This window comes from Clarias gariepinus, chromosome 18 (assembly GCF_024256425.1).
Source record: "Clarias gariepinus isolate MV-2021 ecotype Netherlands chromosome 18, CGAR_prim_01v2, whole genome shotgun sequence".
NCBI classification, from domain to species: domain Eukaryota; kingdom Metazoa; phylum Chordata; class Actinopteri; order Siluriformes; family Clariidae; genus Clarias; species Clarias gariepinus.
Window position 1 is genome coordinate 842547 of NC_071117.1, and position 23759 is coordinate 866305.

At 37.4% G+C, this 23759-nt stretch overlaps 1 protein-coding gene and 1 long non-coding RNA gene across 2 annotated transcripts in view; both read left to right on the forward strand.

Moving 5' to 3' along the window:
- Positions 1 to 8961, forward strand: part of LOC128506733 (uncharacterized) — a 38735-nt gene extending 29774 nt beyond the window's left edge. Inside the window, exons 3-4 of the long non-coding RNA XR_008355746.1 lie at positions 8598 to 8715; positions 8867 to 8961. This is a non-coding gene — a long non-coding RNA (uncharacterized LOC128506733). The remainder of the gene's footprint in view (positions 1 to 8597; positions 8716 to 8866) is intronic.
- Positions 8962 to 9049: 88 nt separating this feature from the next.
- Positions 9050 to 23759, forward strand: part of LOC128506724 (integrin alpha-L-like) — a 91411-nt gene continuing 76701 nt past the window's right edge. Inside the window, exons 1-4 of the mRNA XM_053477290.1 lie at positions 9050 to 9113; positions 14722 to 14836; positions 16898 to 17028; positions 18191 to 18333. Coding sequence (XP_053333265.1) covers positions 9072 to 9113; positions 14722 to 14836; positions 16898 to 17028; positions 18191 to 18333 — 431 coding nt within the window. The 5' untranslated portion in view covers positions 9050 to 9071. The remainder of the gene's footprint in view (positions 9114 to 14721; positions 14837 to 16897; positions 17029 to 18190; positions 18334 to 23759) is intronic.

A 23759-nucleotide genomic window follows, 5' to 3' on the forward strand; every position in this document is an offset into this window, starting at 1 on the left:
CTCAAAGACGTGAAAAATATATACTTACAGAAAGCAAAATGTCTGCTTTTATATAAACTAATGAAGATAAAATCATGAATTTTGTTTTACAACAGATATTTTATAATGAACGTGTATATATCTGCTTTATATTATTTTTATAATAATGAAAATAGATGCCCAAATTCGTGCTAAGTATTTGTGGATATGTATGTAACGATGTGGCTCGCTCAAGGGGCAGAGCCGCGCATAAACTGTTCAGAACGGCCCGGGTCGTGATACCGCGACAGACCTCCGTGTGATCATTCGGTCGCACCAGTAAAAGGTGTCGGGGCCAAAGACACAGGCAAAGCCCAAGCCTCTGTCTGTCTAAGACACCGGCGAGAGAGTGAGGGAGAGAGACACGCATCAGTTTAGTGCGCGCTCTCGGGTTAAAGTGAACAAAGCACAAACTCTACTCTCTCTCTTCCTACTATAAATCCTCAGTAAAGGCATAAGCCCCGAGAGCATCTTTAGTTTTTTGTTTTAGTTTCCCGTCCGTTCTCGGTTAGACAGCGGAGCTCTGGTTATTTTGTGTTTTAAGTTTTCTTTTGGTTTCCTTTTAAGTTTCTTAATTAATAATCCCGCGATTGAATAGTCTTCAAATGGAAATGTCCTCCCGTGTCTGTCATAAGCTCTCACAACAACTCCTATTTTACTGACCCCCTCTAAAGCCCTGCGTCAGGGCTATTATAATCAGTAAAACATGTCTTGGTGCGTTGTGGAGATCTTCACACCGCACCCCCTAACAATATAATTAGGAAAAAAATGTAAATTAAGGACGTCTTGAAACATAATGCAGTAACTCTTTATTCATTTGAACACGGTAAAGGTGTTAATGTTTCGTACATTCCTTAATTCGTCCTTTCTGTTTGTGTTTAGGTTTCACTGTTTTTCATATACACACGTTTGGACAACAATGTTCTGGAAGCGATATTAAATAAGGAAAATACACAATTTTGTTTCAATACCGTTTTATTAAATATAGAATATTTTTATGTTTTGCTGGCAAAATACATTTTAGGCAGAGACGTCTGCTCAGTCTAGTTAAATCGTTTTAAACTCCTTAATTCTGTGAATCCCCCCACCAGCGAAACCGGTTTGATAACTTTACACCGATTGTGAATAAAAGGTGAGAAGAGGCATTACCGTAACTGGGGGTTCTGGGTGTCTCCTCGGAGCGCGCTGTCACGTTGTATTCAGTGAATAGACTTAAACAAAATCATGTTTGCTTCAACATTGGAAACAATATTGTATTAGGCTAACTTTATTAAAGATTATACACTTTTGTATTCTTTGTATTCATCTTTTTGCACACACGCGTGGGCATCTTTAAATTTGAACAGAATATAATAGTGGGCTGGTAGGAACGTTATTTTTCCTATAACTTAAACGGCTGAATGAAGTTAAATATACACAATAAATTAATAATTGCGTTTGCTTTACATTTGACCACTTTTTCATTTTCTATACTACCATATCATATATTTGTGTCTAATACTTTTTTATTCATATTGTACATTAAATGCAGTTTGTAATTTACTTGCGATTGTACTTTTTAAATGTAACCTCCGTATTTACAGTATAAGCATATTTAACTACTTCAGCAGTGAATTAAAAAATTTGGATTATTGGAGAAATTTTTAGATAAAGTTCTTATTTAATATAATTGTATTATTTAATTAATTATCCTATTATAAATATGATTCTTATTCTCTATATTCTTGTCGAGTATAGTCCTTCAGAGCAAGCACTGTGTCAGAAGATTCTGCGGAATCTCTCCTCACCTTTTATTCACAATAGGTGTGAATTTATCAAACTGTGTGCACTGTTGGCAAATACTGTAGGGGGTTTTAGATGAATTAAGAAGTGAGCGGACGTTTCTGCCTAAAATAGATAAAATAAATAAATAAATAAATAAAAATGGTTAATAAATCAGACTTAATAGTTGGATTTAATACTTTTCTTTTTATTTACTGTATGGACAGTCGTATTATGCTTTCTCTATGTTATTTATCTCTATATATATTCTCTAATTATGACTTAAATAAATCGGCTCACATCGGAGCGCGCTGGCTTGTTGCAAAAGCCAGCGTTTATCTATCGAGTAGCCTATATATTTGTGTTTGTTGTTTATCTGTCTGCATTTTTATAGATAAATTGCATGCGTTTATCATCCTTTTGATCAAAACACTGCCTTTTGTTAAGTGCGAGCTGCGGGTTTATACACGAGTTGATTCCCATGCACCAATCACTGACCATTAAAATGTTGGATTTGAATTGAAATGGCACTTATATATATATATATATATATATATATATATATATATATATATATATATGTGTTTAATTAAATTCTTAAATCATCGTGTTCACCTATCGGTTTACTGCATAAACACCGGAAAAAAAGGGCGGAAACGGAGAAGTTTCTTTTTTCGTTTTTTTTGCATTGAGTTTAATTATGCAGCACTTTTAGTATTCATAGCAAAAGCAACCCAGCAGTGTGATTAAAGTACCCGAAATAACACAGAATTTTGACCCAGCATAAACAACCCAACGATGTGTTTACAGAAACCCAGCATTTTTTTGTGAACTACTACAGTACTAATAAATAGAGGAAGCGCATTCAAAACCCGGGGATTCTGCGTGCTGTCGCGTTTTATTCATAAAGTAGTACATATTTTTGTGTTTATTTCATTTCATGTCTGTAGTTTTCTTGATAAATCTGCTCATATCTGTGCACGCGTTTATCAGCTTTTGATCAAAAAGCCGCACGCGCAACTCACTTTGCAAAAGTTTGAAACATGTTTCAATTGTTTAGTGTATATTTAAAGCACATAAACAAAATAAAACTATATTGTTTTAGGCTAACATATAATACATTTTTGTATTATTAGTTGTAATTCTTGCACACAAGTGCGGGTGCGGTACAATAATAATGTCCGCTTAGTGTCCGCTCCCTTTTTGTTTAATTGTTTTATGGAATTGTATTTTTGAATTTTATAAAATTGATCTACAGTGGAGATTTTACTTTTGCGTTGTTATGGGTGCCATTCTACTTATTGCTTGATATAATTATAAAGCTGTTAACCAAGGAACAATTTAGTACACCAGAAGCATGTTACTACAACTGAAGGGTGTAAGGGTTGAGACAATGCCAGATATCCATCTACCAAATGCGGTACGGAAAGTATCTGATGGAACATGTAACACATGTGAGCGTACAGCTTTTTGTTACCGTGGTGTATATTCACCCGAAAGCAAATGTAGCATCTGCGTGTGCCACTGTTTTTAATGTAGTGCAGAGACTGCAGATACTTTTACCTGATGCACCGAATCTCGTGCTTGGTGATTTTAATCATGTTTCATTGAATAATTTTATCAATATGTGTCCTGTCCGACCAGGTAGGACAAGAGTCTGGACCTTTGTTATGGGTCCGTAAAGGACGCATATAAGTCATTGCTATTACCTCCCCTTGGCTCATCTGATCATAACTGTGTTCATCTAATTCCTACATATAAAACTGTTTTAAAAAGGCAAAAAGCACAGACAAAGGACATAATGGATTGGACAACTGAATCTGCACTTTGTTTGCAGGAGTGCTATGATTGCACAGATTGGAAGATGTTTAAACAGTCCAGTGGGGATAACTTTGACATGATTGTTGATGTTGTATGCTCCTATGTGGCCTTTTGTAGGGATATGATTATTCCAAGGAGGCAGTTAAAAATTTCCCCGAACAATAAGCCCTGGGTAACAAAAAATGTTAAATCTTGCATACCAAAAAAAGAAATGGTGTTTTAAACAAGGAACCACTTCTGATTTGTATCTCGCAAATAGAGAGCTAAAAAGAGAGATTCTCCAGGCTAAACAAAATTATAAAACTGAACTGGAAAATAAGATGGCTACTAAAAAGCTTGGTTCAGTCTGGGACAGCTAAAATAACAGGTCTCCATGATCCAAAAAGTAGCCAGTCGACTTATTTAGCTGGCTTAAACACTGATTTTGAGTTAGCTAACTCTCTCAATTATTTTTATAATCATTTTAATGTTTTAGATTTTAATAAGGAAATTCAGGAATTGAATAGTAAGCTTACAGATGGACAGCACATTATTATACAACAAAGAGATGTGCAGAAGGCCTTTCTCTCAGTAAGAGTGAATAAAAGTAAAGGACCAGATAATATATGTGGTCGCACACTTAAAATCTGTGCAAAGGAATTAATTCCTATATTTAAATATATTTTTAATAAATCTTTGCAGGAACAACAGGTACCTAAAGTTTGGAAGGAGGCTGTGGTAGTCCCTGTTCCTAAGTCTAACTCCCCTAAAACTCTTAATGATTTCAGACCTGTAGATTTAACTTCAATTATGATGAAAACATTTGAAAAATTAGTGAGGTCTGAGATATTGAGAAATACTGCGCATGTACTTGATCCCATACAGTTTGCCTATAGGCCTCATAGGGGAGTGGAGGATGCCACAGTCACTTTGCTTAATCTTATTCTTAAACATTTGGAAAAAAATGGTTCTCATGTCAGACTTTTATTTGTTGACTTTTCGACTGCTTTTAATACAATTCAACCTCACATTTTAGTCAGTAGGCTGCTGGAACAGTTTAATCTCAGCAATAATCTGGTGGGCTGAATTCTTAACTTTTTAACTAATCGCACACAAAGTGTTAGAGTGAATGGATGTTTATCAGACAAAGTTTTCTTCTCAACTGGCTCCCCACAAGGATGTGTTCTTTCACCCTTGTTATTCATCCTCTACACAAATATGTGTCAGAGTAGATGGGAAAAAAGAACCATCATTAAATATGCAGATGACTCAGTCATTGTCAGTCAACTTCACAATAATGAAACGGGTCATGGTCCAGTACTTGCAGATTTGTCAGGTGGTGTGAGAAATCCTGTCATCAGTTAAATATATCAAAGACGAAAGATATGATAATCGATTTTAGAAAGGCGTCTCACACACAGGGGATTACTTACATTAAAAGTCAGAGTGTTGAATGTGTGGAATCATCTAAATACCTTGGCACAATTATTGATGACAAATTGTCTTTTGACAAGAATTGTGAAGCAGTGTGCAAGAAGGGCCATCAGCGTCTGTTTTGTCTGAGGAAGTTAAATCATTTCCATATTGATAAATCTATGATGATTTTATTCTATCATGCGTTTCTTGAATCAGTTTTTATTTTATCATTTTTTTAATCACAAATTCAATTTTAGGTGACATCACTCATCCCTTGCATGCAGAGTTTCGTCTTCTTCCTTCCGGTCACAGGTTTTTGGTGCCAAGTGTAACAATATAAAACTAAGAACTAAACGATATAAAAATAGTTTTATCCCAGCAGCGATTAGACAGTTAAATAAAGTATAAATAGATATTTAAAGGAGCTTTGCACACTAAATAATTGTGATGGGCACTTATGTTTAAAGTTTAATGGTACTTGTTTGTTGTTCTACCATGTGTGGGTTGTTTTGTACTGTATGTGTTGTGAATGAGGACTCTTGACTGCAAATCAATGTTACCCTTGGTGCAAACAAAGGAACTTGAACTTGAACTTGAGGGACAGTGAGTATGTTGGTAGGAAAATGTTGGACATTGAGCTGCCTTCAAAGAATATGGATGTAATAAATATGGATATGAAGCTAGTGGGAGCAAGTGTTGTGGATGCAGAAGACAAGGACAGTTCTGGGTTGCTGTATAATTGCTTCATCAATCTGGACTTTGCAAAAGTTTTATTTTTTTCTCAGTGCATATAATTAGACCTAAATAAAATACATTTGCAAAAAAATGTAAATCTAATAATTTTCAAAATGGAGAAAACTTCCTGTTTGGGTAACAAGAATCAAAAAGTCGTGTTAACATTCTGACAACAGAATATTTAATATTTCACTGGAGAGATATAAAGAGATGATCTGACCTGGTAGCCATCTTGAAATAACTTCCCCATGTGCTCCATCACTCATAATCAAACTTTATTTACATTCTGTATGTAAGTTTAAACAGTCCTTAAAAGTGTTGTGTAGGATGAAAACATTAGGCATGGACACACTGTTTTACTACTATTTTTGTTATAATAAATTAATATTCAGCAAAAATTTAAAATGTTTTATGTTAATTTATTTAAATTACAACATAACGCATATTCAAAGAAAGCCGGATGCACTGCAGTAATGAGAACTTGCAGTAAAATAGAAAAAATATTAATTCTCATGTTGGAATGACACATTGTGCAAGAGAGCAGTTTTGTCTATATTCTGACGCTTTTTATATTTTTTAATTACACATTTTATATTAAAATCATTAGTGCCATTGTGTTTTAATGGTTTTGTGAGAATAGCTTAACTGGGAGTACCCCATGTGATTGTGGAAATCCTGTCACAAAGTCTAGTGATGAGTGCATCCCTGGGTGATTTTAAATGGACTGGGGCTGAGGCCAGCCACCGGGAAGGGTTTGGTGGAAAATCCCACTGGCTTAAGGTTAGATTTTTGGAACCCAGTCTGAATGACTGCACGTCAAGTCAGTAGGCTTTTGTGAGTTCAACCATTCATGTTCCTTTTTCTTACAAAGCCTCAAAGTTATGGAATAGTCTTCCAAATAGTGTTCGGGACTCAGACACAGTCTCAGTGTTTAAGTCCAGGCTAAAAACCTATTTATTTAGCCAAGCATTTTTATAAATAGATTAGCCTTAGGTAAAGGAGCAGATCTGGGGGACTCATGGACGTAGAGTATTATGGTGAACTGGTATGTTTGGATGCTGTCTTCCTCACTCTCATTGATCACTCAGGTTTGCTGACGGTGAGGTGATTGTTTGCTTTACATCTCAGTTCCCCCTCATGTCTGTGTTTCCCTCTGGCTCCTCCCCTTTAGTTATGATGTCATAGTTAGTCCTGCCGGAGTCTCTGCTTGCACTCTACAGTTAATATACATTCACATTATACATTGTGTAACTGTGACCATACCTAACTGCCATCTCTCCTCTTCTTCTCTTTCTCTCTCTCCCCCTCTCACTCTTCCCTCTCTCACCCTCTTTTTTGATTTAAATCAATTAACATAAACTGTTATACTGAACTGCCTCCCACCCTACACACTGTATAAATGCAGATCATTTACTGCTTTTTGTTTCACCCAAATAAGGATGGGTTCCCTGTTGAGTCTGGTTCCTCTCAAGGTTTCTTCCTATTACCATCTCAGGGAGTTTTTCCTTGCCACTGTCGCCCTCGGCTTGCTCACCAGGGACAATCTGACCATTTTGATTCATACAAATTCACATTTCATACAAACTTAAATAATTATTTTGACTGTGTAAAGCTGCTTTGCAACAAAGACAATTGCTAAAAGCGCTATACAAATAAAATTTAATTTAACTTAATTGAATTCTCCAGGATCAAAGTGCTACATAAATTAACAACATAAATGAACAAAACTAACTATATAGCTAAGAAGCCTAATTAGCTGAGACAAGACAGATTAACACTATAAACTATCTATATAACTATTATAAGTCCTATACAGACAAAGACAACAAAAAGTGCACATGCAAATGTACAAACAAGAGCGAGAAAGTGCAACATTTCCTTGTAGGTAGGAGTGAAGATAGAGTTTTTATGCAAAAGAGCAATATCAGGTTGGTATGTACAACTGTTAGATGGTTGTTGTCTTTGTGTTTGTGTGTTTATCACTGTATTCCCAATGTTATTGAGGTAGTTGAGTTTATCTGAGAAACTGTGTGTATGTTTTATCAGTTCAGTCATTTTTGTTAAGGAGACGGATGGCTGTTGGTAGAAGCTGTTACACAGTCTGGATGAGAGCCCAAATGCTTCAGTACCTTTTTCCAGATGGCAGGGGGGTGAAGAGTGTGTGTGCTGGGTGTGTCTGATCAGCTTTCTTGTGCAAGGAGCTGGTGTTGAGGGACCAGCTGAGGTTCTCCTTTAGGTGGACACCAAGGAATGTTGAGAGACAGGTTGTTGTCTTTACACCAGTCCGTTAGCCTCTGCACTACCTCTTTGTATGTCGACTTGTTGTTCTAGCTGATCAGACCCACCACAGTCGTGTCATCAACAAACTTGATGTGGTTCGATCTATGTGTCGCCACACATTTGTGAATTAGTATTGTGAACAGTGAACAGCCCTGGGGTGCTTCCGTCGGGCGGCAGGGTCTTGATCTTGATCTGTGTGAGTGCAACAGGATTGTAGCCATTGAGACAGGACACAGAAGACTTGGTGGTGGTCTTTAAGTATGTGGGAATGACGGCGCTGCTCAGAGAGATGTTAAAGATGTCAGTAAAAACATTGTTCAGCACATTCTCTGAGCATTCTGCCAGGGATATTGTCTGGTCCAGCCACTTTACGTTGGTTGACTCATAGTTTTCCTCACATCAGCTGTGTGATGAGACATAGCACCTGGTTGTTCAAAGGGATGGTCTTCCGTGCCGTCACGTCTTTCTGTACTTTGAACCAAGCTATTAAGTGCATCTGGAAGTGAGCCATCACTGTCACAGGCAGGTGATGTCGTCCTTTAGTTGGTGATGGCTGTCTCTTAGGTGTCTCTCTGTCTGTCTCTCAGGTGTCTTACTCTCTGATGGGTTTAATATTGACGTGTTAAACCCAGAGCAATTGTCTGGAAATAAAGAGGAGTTTTTTGGATACAGAGTGCTGCAGTATCAGTCTGATCAGATGAAACAGTGAGTATTTACTTTTATTTATTTACATTGTACATGACGTCTTAAGTAGGCATACAGTAGCATGGTTTTTATATTTCTGTCTGCTACATGCAGGATGAGGTAATAATCTGCTGAAAATCTTGTTTGTATGATGATGTTTGTTGTTTGCTAGGATAATCGTAAGTGCTCCATTAAGTGCAAACAGCTCTGGAGCGATATTTAATTGCACAGTGGAGAAAGGGAACTGCAGCTCTTTGTATCAGCCAGGTATATACGCTCACACGCACACACACACACACACACACACACACACACACACACACACACACTCCTAACCAAGCTGTTTTTTAGACTTAAAGGCAATCAGGTACTTTGGGATGTCAATGACGATGAGCAAGTCTCCATCAGCCACACTCACTGTGAGTTTATTACTTTATTATTTTAACTGGTTAAAAGTTTAACACATTAACAATTTATCACTTTAACATTTATTCAATACAATTCAGTGATGTTTTATTTAGAAAGTGTTTTTAACAATGGATGTTGGGTTACAGTAGCTATATCATATACCACACCATTATAGATTTATTACACACTTTTACATTAGGAACATTGGCACCAGCCAATCATCTGTCATCAATCATCATTTAGAGGATAGCTTGAGTGTTGTGCGTACCTGTGTGTGTATCTGTGCATGTATCTGTGCATGTGTGTGTGTGTGTGTGTGTGTGTGTGTGTGGGTGTAAAAGAGGGTTAGGTTTTTAACAAGTGTTAATAGTTGATCTCATAGAGGAAGTCTCTAACACACAAGAATGTAAAACAATAAAGGGACAATAAAACAAATCTTTTTAAGATAAGGATTAATATCAATCATAGCTAAAATAGATAATCTAGTGATTATTAGCTCAAATGGTAAGTTAATCATTAAACAGATTTTAACAGTGTGTCTGACAAAAAAAAAAACATAAATATGTGTAAAATTTTATGCAGTGAAAGGTTTATCTTTATCCAAATGATGACTGCAAGACCATAACAGCCAGACATTACTCTACACAATGTACATGTGTGTAATGTTGTCATGGGGGATTCTCGAAAATTTTGCTTAAAGTCCTGGAGAAAACATCATGAAATTTTTTTTTTGGAAAAGTTTGTTCGAGTAAGATTCTATATCAGGTTTCATTCTTTGGTAGACTTCATGTTGAGCTACCTATATTGATTAAGGCTGACAAGTTGGGCAGATCACATGGGCATATTGACATGGCAAATTCCAGGATAATGTCCAATGGTTCCATTTTTGTTTATCTGCAGTTGATGTCTGAGCTTTTATGGCAATTTAATTTAATGGAGCAATTTGGAATTGCTGTTCAGAGGCCGGGACCATTAGGCTCGACCAATCAATTTTCACTATCAAAATGCCTTGCATTTGTCTGATCCATTTGAAAATGCGCCCTGGACCATACAAGATAGTGGCCTGTTTCATACATTTACATTTATTTAATTACATCTTATCCAGAGCGACTTACAAAAAGTGCTTTAAAGTTTACATCATTGGATACATACTTACACTGGGTTAACTAGGTTAATAACTAAGTGCCATTAGTCCAACACAACTGGGAAGAGTTTTGCACCTCTCGCACACTCCTGCACACCCGACCTGGAGCTACTAATCATCAAATGTTGTCCTTTCTACCTTTATTGGGAATTAATTGCCAAGAAATGGCAAAAGATGACTTACTACAAAGAACACTCTCACCTCTTGTTTGGAAAATCACAACATGTTCCCATCAACTTATGCCAAAATATAAACAAAGGCTTCAATTCAATTTAATTCAATTCAATTTTAACAATTGTCAGTGTCCCAAAGCAGCTTTACACAATCAAAAGAATTATTTAAGTTTGTATGGAATTTGAATGTGTATGAATCAAAATGTCCAAGAAAGAAAGGGAAGGAGAAAGAGGGGGAGAGAGGGAAGAGAAAGAGCAGAAGAGGAGAGATAACAGTTAGGTCTAATCACAGTCACACAATGTATAATGTGAATGTATATTAACTGTAGAGTGCAAGCAGAGACTCCGGCAGGACTAACTATGACATCATAACTAAAAGGAAGGAGCCAGAAGGAAACACAAACATGAGGGGGAACTGAGATGTAAAGCAAACAATCACCTCACCGTCAGCAAACCTGAGTGATCAATGAGAGTGAGGAAGACAGCATCCAAACATACCAGTTCACCATAATACTCTACGTCCATGAGTCCCCCAGATCTGCTCCTTTACCTAAGGCTAATCTATTTATAAAAATGCTTGGCTAAATAAATAGGTTTTTAGCCTGGACTTAAACACTGAGACTGTGTCTGAGTCCCGAACACTATTTGGAAGACTATTCCATAACTTTGGGGCTTTGTAAGAAAAAGCTCCGCCCCCTGCTGTAGTTTTTATAATACGCGGTACTGATAAGCAGCTTGCATCCTTTGATCAAAGTAGGCGTGGCGGATCAGTTCACTCAGGTACTGCGGCGCGAGACCATTTAATGCTTTATATGTCAAGAGTAGTATTTTAAAATCAATGCGAAATTTCACAGGGAGCCAATGAAGTGAATATGAGATAGGGGTGATGTGCTCGTATCTTCTGGTTCTAGTGAGGACTCTCGCTGCTGCATTATGGACTAGCTAAGGCTTGTTTATGCACCTAGTTGAACAACCAGACAGTAAGGCATTACAATAGTCCAACCTAGACATGATAAAAGCATGAACTAGTTTTTCTGCATTGTTTAGCGACAATATATTTCTTATCTTGGCAATATTTCTAAGGTAAAAAAATGCTATCCTGGTAATATTATCTACATGAGCTTCAAATGAAAGGCTGGAATCTATAATCACACCAAGGTCTTTTACTGTTGCACTCGATAGAACAGAAAGGCCATCTAAAGTTACAGTGTGATCTAAAATTTTACTCCTAGCTGTATGTGGTCCTATGACTAGAACTTCTGTCTTATCTGGATTAAGCAGAAGGAAGTTAATTAGCATCCAATATCTTATCTCCCTGCACACATTGCTCAACTTTAGTAAGCTGGTTTATCTCATCAGGTTTTGCTGAGACATATAACTGTGTGTCGTCAGCATAACAATGAAAACTAATACCATGTTTACAGATTATGTTGCCCAGAGGAAGCATGTAAAGGGAAAAAAGCAGTGGACCTAAAACTGAACCCTGCGGAACGCCAAACTCCACTAGAGAACATGCAGAATAATCACCATTTAAGTCTACATACTAATAACGATGGGTCAGATAGGATCTGAGCCAGGAGAGGGCTGTACCTTTAATTCCTACTACATTTTCTAATCTGTGAAGAAGAATAGCATGATCAATGGTGTGAAAAGCTGCACTGAGGTCGAGTAATACAAGCATAGTTACACAACCCTGATCAGAGGCCAATAGAATGTCATTTACTACTTTAACGAGTGCTGTCTCTGTACTGTGATGAGGCCTAAATCCTGACTGATACAGTTCATGTATGCCATTTCTATGTAGATATGAGCATAGCTGCTCCGCTACTATCTTTTCCAAAATCTTAGAGATAAAGGGGAGGTTTGATATATAACTGGACAGCTGACAGGGGTCGAGGTCAGGTTTCTTAATTATTGGTTTAATAACTGCTAATTTAAAAGATTTTGGAACATACCCAATGCTGAATGAGAAATTAATTATTCTCAACAGGGGTTCTGTTATTGCTGGTACTGGTATCTGTTTAAGAAAATGTGTCGGTACAGGATCTAATATACAGGTTGATGAATTTGCAGAAAAGATGAGAAAATTTTTGAAATTAGTTCATTCTCTTTAAGGGGAGTAAAGTATTCTAGCTTCTGACATGGCTAGTTTAACATCTGAATAAATTACATTGTTCGGTTTCAAAGCCTCAATTTTATGCCTAATATTTACAATTAGATTTTTTAAAAAGTTCATGAAGTCCTCACTATTGTATGATGTTCTTGTGGAGATTTCTGCAGTAGTCTTATTTCTGGTTAATTTGGCTATGGTATTAAATAAAAATCTAGGATTGTTTTTGTTATTTTTTATAAGAGTGGAGAGATACGTTGATCTAGCTACACTAAGAGCTTTTCTATAGTTCAGGATGCTCTCCTTCTGATGATTTCATGCTATTTGAAATACTAACAATTTAGTTTGACACCATTTACGTTCTATGTTTTATGAGCGTGTATGATCTTTATACCAGGGAGCGAGTTTCTTAACTCTAATAATTTTGCTTTTAACTGAAGCTACATTATCTAAGGTATAATGGAACGTCGCCTGATTGAGTTCTGTGGGGTCAGACGGTAATCCAATTAAAGTTGGTAACTCTGGAAGATTACTGATAAAACTCTGTGTGGTAGTTGATGTGAATGTACGTTTAATACAGTAGCGCGGCGCTGTGCGTACATTATTACTGTGACACACTTGAATTAAGACAAGATAGTGATCTGAGATAACTTCAGATAGTGGAATTGTGAATAAATTTCTTATACTTAATCTGAATAATATTATTAAATCTAAAGTGTGACCTGCTTTATGAGTGGGTCCTACTACACACTGATTTACTCCTACTGAGTCCAGTATGGACATAAATGCTCTACGCACAGGGTCTTCTGGATTCTCAAAATGAATATAAGAATCTCCAGCAATTAACGCTTTGTCTACAGAAACGACTAGGTTTGAGAGGAAATCTGCAAATTCACTAAGAAATTCCGAGTACGGCCCTGGAGGTCTGTAAATGACAATTAGTGGAATCGACTGAGCTGACTTAATATTTGTAGCTACACTTGTTATGTTACTATAGAGAACTTCAAATGAATTAAATTTGTGTCCGTGTTTTTGTACAATAGTCAGATTATCATTGTGAATAACTGCGACGCCTCTCCCTCTACCAGTTAACCGAGGCTGGTGTATGTAGCTGTATCCAGGAGGACTAGCTTCATTTAGAGCTACATACTCGTCCTGTTTAATCCAGGTTTCTGTTAAACATAATATATCAAACTCCTGATCCGTGATAGTTTCATTAACAATAACTGCGTTAGTTGCGGGAGATCTAATATTTAACAGTCCTAGCTCCAGATCAGAAAAACTTACAATAGAACTCAACAGAGAGACACATGGAGAGCTACTAAATGGGCTGCCACTCGCGTCCGTGCCCAAGAGTTATCACGTAGTAATATGTAGTAATATTGGAGCGTGTGTAGGAGAGAACTCCTTGTTCCTAAGGAGTGGTAATGGGAGAGAAAACGAGATATTGTGAGAGAGAGCAGACAGCTTCACAGCTTATTTCACAAATGTAATACAAATCAGCTTTTAGTGAAAAAGTAATCCCAAAATCCCACTAACATGAAAAATTCCTGAAAATGTAATAGCTATTACATATTCAGCGCTATAACATTCATGAAACCATTATTATTTTGGGCCATTATTACATTAAAGTAGATTTGTATCATGTTTCTGGTCTGTTATACTTGTGGGCTGTTATGTTGGTGGGTGTTACACCACTACCATGTGTTTCCCTGCTAGGTGGATCAGTGTATTTAAAGTCACTGGACAGTGGCACTGGACTCACTTTTGCATTAAGTTTCTCCAGGCAACTGTGTGACACAGTGTTCTATCACAACCTTCTCCACAATGTGATTCATCATGACCCTTGATAGGCAGCAGTAAGTTGATCCGTAAGCTACATGTAAGAATAATCTGCTAAGCAAATATGGTACATTGGTTTATCTCTCCTACACACGCTCACCAGTTGATCTTCTACTGGCTGTGTAACTCGATCAAACTAATTCTGTGCAATTCAGAAATGTCCTGGTATAATTAGTACAGTCAAGAAACTGCAGATATATTTACCCTGTTTGAGTTACTGAGAAATATTGTTCACTTGTTTTTCTATGGGAGATTCATTAGATCATTGTGTTTAATCAGTGCTCTTCTTAAAGACAGCCACCAAACTGTTTTAAGTGCTATTTCTAATTTTCATTTTGTTGATGATGTAGAGTTGCAGTCCAAGTTTCACACATGAGTGTGATGGAAACTCATATCTGAATGGAATCTGTTACCAGTTCAATGGCCGTCTGAAGATGGTCACCAACATCACCCCTGCTTTCCAAGGTACAGGTGCTCTTTATTCTTATCACCATCAGGTTCAGGGAAAATCAGTGACTCTGTAGTTTAAACTGTCAAACACTGAGACATAAATGCTGTTAAACATAGAGACAAACACACATTTAGAAATTAAGACATTTGGTTAAATTCTATCTTAGTTTTATAGCACTTTTAACAACTGTCATTGTCACAAAGCAGCTTTACACAAAGAAAATTACTGAAATGTGTGTAAATTAGAATGATCAGATTGTTCCTGATAAACAAGTCGAGGGTGACGGTGCTGAGGAAAAAACTCCCTGAAATGGTAATAGGAAGAAACCTTGAGAGGAACCAGACTTAACAGGGAACGCATCCTCATCTGGGTAATAACGGATAGTATGAGCATAAATCAGTTCCTTACATATCTGTGCGCTATAAGGCTTAAAGTTTAGTAGAACAGGAGATGTGTTTAAGTTAATATAAAATGGACTTTTATTTCTGTCCAAAACTGTTTGTAAAAATTTCAGTCCTGAACTATTAAGTGACTGCAGTCACAATCCATCAAAGAAAGGCTGTCTGCATCAAGAATTCATGGTTAAGTGGACCCATCCCCAGGAACCAAAATTCAAATTTTATTTGTCACATACACAGTCATACACAGTACTTGTATGTATCCCAAGCAGATCACATGGGCTCATCCTCAGCAGTGAGGCAAAGGCCACCAGTGAAATAAGAATATCAACCAGAAGCAGTGCACCCGGATCTGTCAGACAGGTCCAGAGAGCTGAAGTGGTCAAGATCAATGTACAGTGGAACCTTGGATTACGAGCATAATTCGTTCCCTCAGCGGTATTCCAAAACACTCGCAAACCAAATTAAATTTTCCCATAAAAAATAATGGAAACTCAAATTATTCGTTCCAAAGCCCCAAAAAATAAATATATAAAGATAAAATATAAAGTAAAAATAAAACAAATTAACCTATACTTTTCCTTTAAAAAAATAAATGAATAAAAATCCTGTGTTTCCGTTTGTGCACGCAGGCGCTGTGTGTGTGTGTGTGTGTGTGTGTAATGTGCGTGTGCACACACACACACACACACACCACATTAACAGAGAGACTGTTTTATCGAAAAAAATTAGCAAAGAACATCGTTAGTCACACTCGCCTGAGCGCATACTAACTGGAATCACTGCTGTAAAGTAAAAAAACAACAAATAAATCTGCTCTTTACCTTTGAAAAGAATCGCGACAGAGTGGAGTCTAAGGCAGAGAGTCTGTGTGCGTCGGTATGTGTGTCCGTCTGTATCGGCTTCCCTGCTGGGTCTTAGTGCTTGCAGAGTTTCTGTGTAGGGCAGAGAGTGTGCATGTGTGTTTGTGTGCATGAGTGTGTGTGTGTATTTACCCAGCAGGGAAGAAGATTACCTACAATTCCGCAGCACAAGAGAGAGAAAAACTGTTGGCTCAGATGTAATCACGTGACGCTCGGTGTCAACAAGAAGCGCATGCGTGATACATGATACTTGGTACTCGTAAACTCGTTTTTCAAGTGAAAATTTATTAAAAATCTTTGCTCGTCTTGCGGAACACTCGTAGACCGCGTTACTCGTAATCTGAGGTTCCACTGTATTATTAAATGAGGGTATTAATAACTGTGGCACAGGTGTTTTTGTTAAAGTAAAAGCAAAGCATTCTCAGTAAATAAATGTATTTCAATGAAAAGTTGGATTTTCTCAGTTTTCTTAGTTTTTCTTTAAGATGCTATTTCACCATAATGTAGATTTATATACAATAATAATTTAACCTCTGATTGTTAAATCTGTATTTACTAAATATGTCATTGAGCTGTAAGTACTGTAAAAAAGTATCATGTGACCATATTTATGTTATTAATAATAATAATAACAATAATAATAACAATAATAATAATAATAGTAATAACAATTATTTAAAAAATGAGCAAATGATGCTTGAATTAATACAGAGGCACGAGAAACCTTCAGAAACCAGTAAGAGGAAGAGGAATGTATCATGCTGTAACTAACGGATCACTCTGTGTATTGTGTTATTGTGTTGTTTCCTCACAGAGTGTACGGAGAGTAAAGTGAACCTGGTTTTCCTTTTTGACGGCTCCAGCAGCATGCAAACATCTGACTTCAATAAGAATAAAGAATTCATATGGAACATCATGACAACAATGAAGAACACATCTATTGAGGTGAATAAACACAATAACACCCAATGGAACATCACACTGCCGCTGCAACAATACACAGAGGAAAAGCAAAAGCAAGACTACATTATATTATATTAAATTAAATTAGATTAGGTTAGAGACATTTACTGTCAGTGTACTCATACAGGACAATGAGCAGACCCTCCCCCAAGGCCTTAGTGCAAGAAGTGAGAACAGAGAAAATAAGATCATACACACTATATTGCCAAAAGTATTTGCTTGTCTGCCTTCACATGCATATGAAGCTTGCTTTGTGCATGGAGCGCAGTCATACCGAAACAGGAAGGGGTCGTCCCCAAACTCTTCCCACAAAGTTGGAAGCATGAACTTGTCCAAAATGTCTTGGTACAGTATACTGAAGCAATAAGAGTTCCTTTCACTGAAAGTAAGGGGCGGAGTCCAACTCAGGAAAAACAACCCAATAAAACAATAGAACACCTTTGGGATGAATCAGGGGCGGAGACTGTGAGCCACGCCTTCTCGACCAACGTAATTCTGTGTCTGACATCAAAGATATGCTTCTGGAAAAACGGTTAAAAATTCCCATAAACACACTCCTAAACCATGTGGGAAGGCCACACACACACACACACACACACACACACACAAGTTTACCAATAGAAAATCTCACTCAAACAAGTGCGCGCGCACACACACACACACCCACCCACTAGCTTGCAGACAAGGGGGAAAAGGCGGCTGCTGTGTAGGATGAATTTTATACACACACACGCGCGTGCGCTTTGCACGCACACACAGTGTTACAGTAAACAGTACACGCGTGCACAGATGTTGATTATACCAGTAAGAGACGCGCACTAAGACCCAGCAGGGGAGACAATTACCCACAATTCCGCAGCGCAAGAGAGAGAAAAACCGTTGGCTTAGTTGTGATCACTTGACGCTCGGCATCAAAACAAGAAGTGCATGCGTGATGCATAATACTCATTACTTGTAAATGAAGACTCCAAGTCAAAATTTATAAAATAAAAAATTGCCCAGCTTTTTAGAATCTGTGGTTCCTCTGTACTGTGAAGGCAGATGAGCGAATACTTCTGACAATAAAGTATATGTTAAACATTATTGTTATAGTTGTGTGTGTGTGTGTGTGTGTGTGTGTGTGTGTGTGTGTGTGTGTGTGTAGTTTGCTGCTGTTCAGTTTTCTAGCGAATTCAGGACAGTTTTCACCTTTAAAGATTATGTTAGTGGCACGGCGAAGAAGAGACTTGATGACGAAAGGCACATGAAGCAGCTCACATGCACACACAGAGCCATCCAGTTCACCCTGTGAGTATCTATTCAATTCAATTCAACTTTATTTATATAGCGCTTTTAACAATGGTCATTGTCTCAAAGCAGCTTCACAAAAAAAAAAGTATGTATATATACAGTGGTTACTCAAGCGGAATGTCTATGACTCTGTTGCGGCCAAACGGCAACAGCCAAAATAAATCAGTCGCAATTCAAAGTAATTTGTGAAATGACCGCCAGGTGGCGCAAAGGGACATTTTGCAAAACGGCTGCAATTAATTTTGTTTAGAAAGACTCTCTGTTTCTATCTGTCTATTGTTATTATTAAAGAAAACAGCACAAACAGCAGCTCAAGGGCTTGTAAAAACATGTTTATTTTTAACGGTAAAAATGTCAATTTTGGAGTCAGTGGTCCGAGCACAACGTAATGATCTTTGTATGATAAAATGAATCTACACAAGGCGCTTCAGTTTCAAATAATCATTTAACGCTGAACCCAAACAGCAATAGAACATGATAATAATAATCTAAAGAATAATAATCATCTTAATTTTAACTGTTTATGTCCAGTATTGAATAATTATTTAATTATTAATAATTAAAGCTGCTCACATCGCGCGCACTTTCACTTAAAAAACAATGCAGTGTTTAATAAGCAAGTATATGTCGCTCCTCTTTATGATAGATGAATAATCCGACTAAAACAAAGCTGCTCGTGTCGGCTCATATCGGGAGCATTTTGATCAAAGGGGAGATTAGAAGGGGAAAAGTAAAAGTGTGTACCAACAACATAGCACAATGCATGTGTGTGAATGGCCGAAATGTGGTTGTGAATAAATCTTTTAGTGAAAGTAAAATGTTCGCGTGAACCCGCGGCGATATGAGCGATTCATAAGAGATTTCTCTTTCCCACAACAAACACACATTTATACGTGTTAAATAAGTGCTGTCTTTGCGGCGCTGTGTGAAACGCACGCCGATGTGAGCCGCCTTCCTATCTCAGTCATAATATACAAATATGTTTTAGCTGTGTAGTGGACCGCGCATGCACAACCTCTCGCGGGCGAGCCTCTAAATACACCGTTTTAAGGGGGGTGGGGATAAGAAACACCGCACCGGCAGAACTAAACTAATGATTATGAATGAGTCGGGGAAAACAGCAAGGAAACTGACTGCCCATTTTAATAATTCATTGATAAGTTGATGTCTTTTCGTTTCGGCTGTGAGTGGATGCGCTGTAGTAATCCACGTTTCATACGAATTACATAAGCTGATTTTCTCCATTAGTTATATAAAAGCAGACATTTTGCTTTCTGTAAGTATATATTTTTCACGTCTGTGAGGCGAGTATACACGGAGTTTCGGTTTATTTTCTGACGCGCTCAAGTTCACAGAAACCGATACAGAATAGCGCTGTATCCCTGTTTGCTTTTATTATTTTACAACATCATAACGTTTTCTCGTCATTGTGCGTGCACTTAAATAAAAGTCTTATAAAGGCTATGGAGCTTATATAGGTTTATTATATAGTTTTTGCCCATTAATCTGACAACATCTGTGACTCACCCACGTTTTCTGATACACACACCCCACTTTTCAGTTATTTATTTGTAAAAAATTTTTGGAATCATGTATGAATTTCGTTCCACTTCTCAAGTGTACATCACTTTGTATTGGTCTTTCACGTGGAATTCCAATGAAATTGATTCATGTTTGTGGCTGTAATGTGACAAAATGTGGAAAAGTTCAAGTGGGCCGAACATTTTGCAAGTATTTGCACGGACGGGGCCCGCTCAATGACTGGGAGGGTTAGCAGCCGTGTCACTCGTCTCCAAAATTTAGCTCCATTAGGCAAGTGGACCCACTGTATGATTTATTGCGAACCTCTCACATCAAAGAAAATGCCTGAGTGTCTTGAGAGTTTTAAAGCAGGCAGTGCAAATTGTCAATTTCATTAATGCACGCCGATTAAATGCACGCTTGTTTTCCTTGCTGTGTCAGGAAATGGGAGCCGAACATGAGCAGCTCCTTTTTCATACTGAGGTTTGCTGGCTCTCCAAAGGTCGCGTTTTAAATCACCTCTACGGATTACGTTCCGAAGTGAAGACATTTCTTGTAAATGTTAAGTCCGACCTTGCGCGGTACCTGGGAGGCACATGATAGGGGAGGTTTGGGGGGCTTTACTTCCAAAAGGTTGAGAACCTCTGGTCTAAAGTATGCACAGAACAATGCATGCGCAAACCCACCCGCTATGTAACATCCACCTCCACTAAATTTCTAGTATCAGCTACAAAAAATCCAGGTTCTCAGGAATATAAAATGTACAGTGTGTTCAGGAACACAAAAGAAAATTCTATAATTAATGATATTGTAAAGCTTTTACTTTAAGTCAACATTAATGTTAGAGGAAGGAGTCTCCAGTGTCAACACTATAACAGTTAAAGGTAAAGATGTAACATTACAGGAAGGAGTCTCCAGTGTCAGTGCACAATTTGAGCCATATAAATTAGCCTTAGTGACCTCGAGTACAATTGCAGTTTTAGTTATCTAAGAAATGTAATGTGAAATTTGATTAATCATCTTTTTAAAAAAAAGCAATATTTTATTACAGATCTAAATGATTTGCATCTATATTTTCAAAATGGCTTATAAATGGTTGCCAGGTATCATAAAATTTCTGAGTGGATCCCTTTATAGAATAGCGAATCTTTTCTAGATGAAGAAAATACAAGACCTCTTTAATCCAGTGAGTACCCACTGGTGGCGACGACTCCTTCCACCTAAACAGGATCAGTCTCCTAGCGAGAAAGGAGCTAAAGGCAATCATATTGGCCTTGGCGTCATTCAAGCGGACACCACTTGAGTCAACACCAAAAAGTGCAATAAATGGGGATGGTTTTAATGGTATTTGGCATACTTTTGACAAGGTATCAAAAATAAAACTATAATTAAAACTCAAAAATTGTATAGCTTTGGGCATGTCCAGAACATATGTAGTAGCGTAGCTGGTTCCTGCTTACATCGGTCACATGTGGGATCAAAGTCCTCTCTAATCCTTGCCAGTTTTACCTTGGACCAGTGAAGCCGGTGAACAATTTTAAACTGAATGACTGTATGTTTGAGGCAAACTGATGATGAGTAAATTCTATGTATTATCTTTTGCCACAGTTTATCTGAAATTTGTTCTTTTATATAATTTTCCCATTTGCTTTTAAGTGTATCTAATGTGGCTGAGTTATTTGTGTTTAATAACTTGTATACAGCACTAATCACCTGTTTGGCATCTGGTTTACAGCTATAAACAGAATCTAAAAGGGATGGAGAAGGAGACAAAGGAAGGGAGTCAGAGTTACAGGAAATGAAATTCCTCAGCTGTAGATATCTATAAAAATGTGTCCTGGGAATGTTAAACTTTTGTACAAGTTGTTCAAATGAGCCAAAGATATTGTCAATGTAAAGATCGTATAATGACACAATACCACACCTAAACCAAACCCCAAAAGCATTATCCGTGTAAGACGAAGCAAACATACAATGTCCATTTAATGGTGCTATCAAGGATAGATCAGTAAGCTAAAAATGACGCCGAAACTGATTCCAAATTTTAACTGAGTGTATAACTAGTGGGTTTGAGGTAAGAGAAGATGTGGGTTGTTTTTGTGGTAATTTAGCACATAATAATGATGAGAGAGATATTGATCCCATGGATGCTTCCTCTATAGCTACCCAGACGGGAGGGTTGACTGCATACTGCGCCCAGAATAACATTGCCCTTACATTAGCAGCCCAGTAATAATAAAGAAAGTTTGGAAGTGCCATTCCTCCCGATTCACGAGGCCTATGTAGGATACTTTGTTTAATACGTGGTTGTTTTTTATTCCAGATAAAAGTAGAAATCTGACTACTTAAGTTATTGAAAAAAGATTTTGTTAAAAAGATTGGAAGACACTGAAATAGGTACAGGAATTTTGGAAACAGATTCATTTTAATTGTGTTTATTCTTCCGCCCAAAGAGAGAGGTAGCAAGTCCCATCTTTCAAGGTCTAATTTTGTTTTGGAAAGTAGAACCTGATAATTCGCCTTGTATAGATCTGTATGGTTGTGTGTTACCCAAACTCCTAGATATTTGATTTTTCTGGGACTAATCTTAAAGGGGGTTGAATCAGGAAACTGTGCTATACTGTTTTTAATTGGCATCATTTCACTTTTTTGTAGATTAACCTTGTAGCCAGATATTTCACCAAAGTCTTTCAGTAAATCCACGAGTTTTGGTAGGCTATGGGGAGGATCGGATATGAAAAGCAGCATATCGTCAGCATACAGGGAAACTTTGTGTTCCACTCCCCCACGAGAGATACCTTTAATATTGGCATTTTCCCTTAATGCGATAGCCAATGGTTCAATAGCCACAGCAAAGAGAAGAGGTGACAAAGGACACCCCTGTCTAGTACCACGCTGAAGCTCAAAGAAAGGGGATAAGTTGTTATTTGTCCGAACGGCAGCCAGTGGGGATGAGTATAGCACTTTTATCCATGATATAAATTTTGGGCCGAAACAAAATTTACCAAGAGTGTAAAAAAGAAAATCCCAATTCACTCAATCAAATGCTTTTTTCGCGTCGAGGGAAATAATTGTTTCCAAAGTGTCAGATAGAGATGGGTTATAGATAACATTGAACAGGCGCCTAATATTAAAAAAAGAATATCTGTTTTTTATAAAGCCTGTTTGATCAGGTGAAATAACACAATGCATAACTTTCTCCAGACGGCGGGCCAAAACTTTTGCTAAGATTTTCGTATCTGTATTCAACAGTGAAATTGGACGATATGAACTACAGTCAAAAGGATTCTTTTCTTTCTTTAAAATTAAGGATATAACTGCTTGCCGCATAGTTGGAGGTAATGAACCAGAAGAAAAGCTTTCCCGGGAAACTGACGCCAACGGAGGAGAGAGCTGATTGGAAAAGGTTTGAAAAATTCTGAAGGATATCCGTCTGGTCCAGGTGATTTACCAGATTGCATACTTTGGATTGCTAGGGCTATTTCTGTATCAGATATAGACTCATCTAATTGTAATTCTGTATCTGCACTAATTGTAGGATTACTTCAATTTTAAAAAAAGGCCTCTAATGTCGAGGTGTCAACAGCTGAAGGAGCAGTATATAGTGATTTATAATAGTGTAGGAAACAGCTATTGATAGTTAAATTATCAGTACACTTGATACCATGATATCATTTTTCTATTTCAGGTATAGCTTGTTTAGCCAAGCGCTGCCGCAACAGATTGGCCAACAGTCTACCCGTTTTTTCCCCGTGCTCATAAAATGAGGAGCGTGATTTTAAAACCAGATATTCTGCTTGTTTCGTCGAAATTAAATTATATTCCGCTTGTAATAATAAGCGTTGTTTAAGTATGGTTGGTGTAGGTGACACACTGCATATTGAATCCAATTTCTTTATCTT